General features: G+C 40.3%; 1 protein-coding gene across 1 annotated transcript; it reads left to right on the top strand.

Annotated features, from left to right (window-relative positions):
• The first annotated feature begins 331 nt into the window (after positions 1-331).
• LOC149219136 (uncharacterized) lies at positions 332-1,879 on the top strand. Its single transcript, XM_089386711.1, has 4 exons — positions 332-338; positions 552-838; positions 906-1,278; positions 1,368-1,879. The coding sequence occupies exons 1-4, from the start codon at positions 332-334 to the stop codon at positions 1,877-1,879; spliced, it is 1,179 nt and encodes a 392-aa protein (XP_089242837.1).
• Positions 1,880-2,150: the final 271 nt, after the last annotated feature.

The following is a 2,150-nucleotide window of genomic DNA, read 5'->3' as shown; positions in this document are numbered from 1 at the left end:
GCATCAAGTCCCTCTCCGTAGTTGAATTGTTGGATACCACTCTACCTCACCTTCTTCCACTTCATCCGTTCTTACAGATTTATTGATATTTTCTTGCACTCTTGGGTGTAACATTTATTTCATGTTTTCTTAGGTCATGTTATTTTGTCTGTGTTTTTGGAGCAATTAAGGGCACCCTACAAATAGTATCACTAATTGTTTCTTCTAGTCCCATTAGGGGTTAAATTTGACGCCCGTCTGCCCGTTTTTAGGTCTTTTACACGTAAAATACGTTCTAATTTCAAATATCCACGTCAGCGGTAACTTGCTATTAATTTTTAATACCGTCAATATGACGGGCATGTTTGAAAATGAAAAGTTTTAAGTTTTTTTTAATAATTTTTTGATATATATATATATATATATATATATATATATATATATATATATATATATATATATATATATATATATATATATATATATATATATATATATTTAACATCCAAGTCGGGACTCGGTATAAATAGTGAAGACTGAAGTGACTGTAGTCTGTGGCTCACTGGCTGTAGGCTGTAAGTTGGCGGCCCGCGGGCGGCGGGGGCAAGTTGCAACTGCCGTTACCCAGAGACTACGAATGCGTGACGCGTCACGCGTCCACCAACTTTCACGAATGGAAATAAATTCTGAGCCTGGAGCATTTACCACTGGTGACTGTTCCACTGTAAACTTACCAAATACCAACTTACCAAGTACCAAATTACCGCGGCCCGCGTGTTCAAGTCTCAAGATATGGAAAGATATGGAAACAGGAAACTTAATTAACAAGTTACAAGCCTCTTACAAGGTGAATCGGAATGTATGCAGGACCCTTTCGGTCGTTTTATCAAGACTAATACTAATACTAAGAATCGGAATGTATGCAGGACCCTTTCGGTCGTTTTATCAAGACTAATACTAATACTTGCAGGACCCTTGCCCTTGGCTTCCAATCTCAGGCTTGTGAAACAACTGCAGTGAACCCAGTTTCTGGGAATGAGATGAATGCAATGGGGCTCAGGCATGGCGAAATTATGGGTCAAAAGGTTGGTACTGAGGATGTCAAGCTGAGGGCAGGATCGGATGATAGAAGCAATATGGGCGACAAATATCTTGGAGGAGGGTTAGTTATGGGTGATGTTTCAAGCAGAGTCTCAAGCTCTGTTTTATCCACAGATATTAACCTATCATCCAGCTTAGGCTCTGGGTCCTCAGATCATGGGGCATTTGCAGCTTTGCCATCCGATGTCTTTATGAAAGGTCTGTTGAGTTGTACACTAGTTTGGCGCATTGAATTTCCTATTTGTTTCTATGTATTTACAGTGTTTATTGGTATTGCATGCTTGCAGATAAATTTACTGATAAAGTTGAACCAGCTCCCAGATATAAGGTCTCAGAGCCTGGGAAGATACAACATTATGGTAAGCATGAAGGTTTTCAGTCCATGAAAGATGCCTGTACCGAGGTCATCCCAGCAGTTCAGCACCGGGATATGGGAACAGATATGACACCCCTCGGAAGTTCTCGCACTTCTCGTTGCCATACTCCTGTTAAAGCTGGTTCTCCTGCTAGGCATAATACTCCTGCCAGTAGATCTGCACTGATAAACAGCGCTGGCATCGACATTGGTGAACTGGAAAAGTGCCATTTTGCCAATTTAGAGCTTCAGGGCTTGCCATCGGGTATTCAGTTCAATTCAGTTGATAAGAGTGTTTCCACTTGGAGTTCGAGGGAGGAAGAGGAAGAAGAGGTCTCGAAGAGCTTGAGGCATTTTGACATGGGTGACTGCAAGAAGAGCATTGTTGAAATCAAAGCTGCATATTGGGAAGAAGCAGAACGATCAAAGTGCTTTACCAGGTAAGCGTCGAACCGAAGGATGTTAGAGTGAAAGCTTATCGATAGAGAAGACATTATTTTGACAAATCTCCGTTCAAGTTTATTAATCAAAGTATGAAGTCCGTCATTTTACAAAGGAGAAATTTTAGGGTCATCGTTATCTAGATGAGCGATTCTGGAATATTTTAGAAATATGAGGCACACCTGTTTGATTTCGCTCCAGATTTCTGAAATATTCCAGAATTTCCAATATACTGAAGTTCAATAAACATGTTAGTGTGTTCTGTTGGACTTCA

This window comes from Pinus tabuliformis, chromosome Q, assembly GCF_031772625.1.
Source record: "Pinus tabuliformis cultivar Carrire ecotype Pingquan chromosome Q, CPIR1, whole genome shotgun sequence".
In the NCBI taxonomy this organism is placed as follows: Eukaryota; Viridiplantae; Streptophyta; class Pinopsida; order Pinales; family Pinaceae; genus Pinus; species Pinus tabuliformis.
This window is presented reverse-complemented; position numbering and strand designations above follow the sequence as displayed.

Excerpts from the sequence above, each read along its gene's own strand:
- LOC149219136 (XM_089386711.1), top strand. Across the intron at positions 839-905 it reads CTTACAAGGTGAATCGGAAT|GACCCTTTCGGTCGTTTTAT; the intron begins GTATGCAGGACC and ends GAATGTATGCAG. Across the intron at positions 1,279-1,367 it reads ATCCGATGTCTTTATGAAAG|ATAAATTTACTGATAAAGTT; the intron begins GTCTGTTGAGTT and ends GCATGCTTGCAG.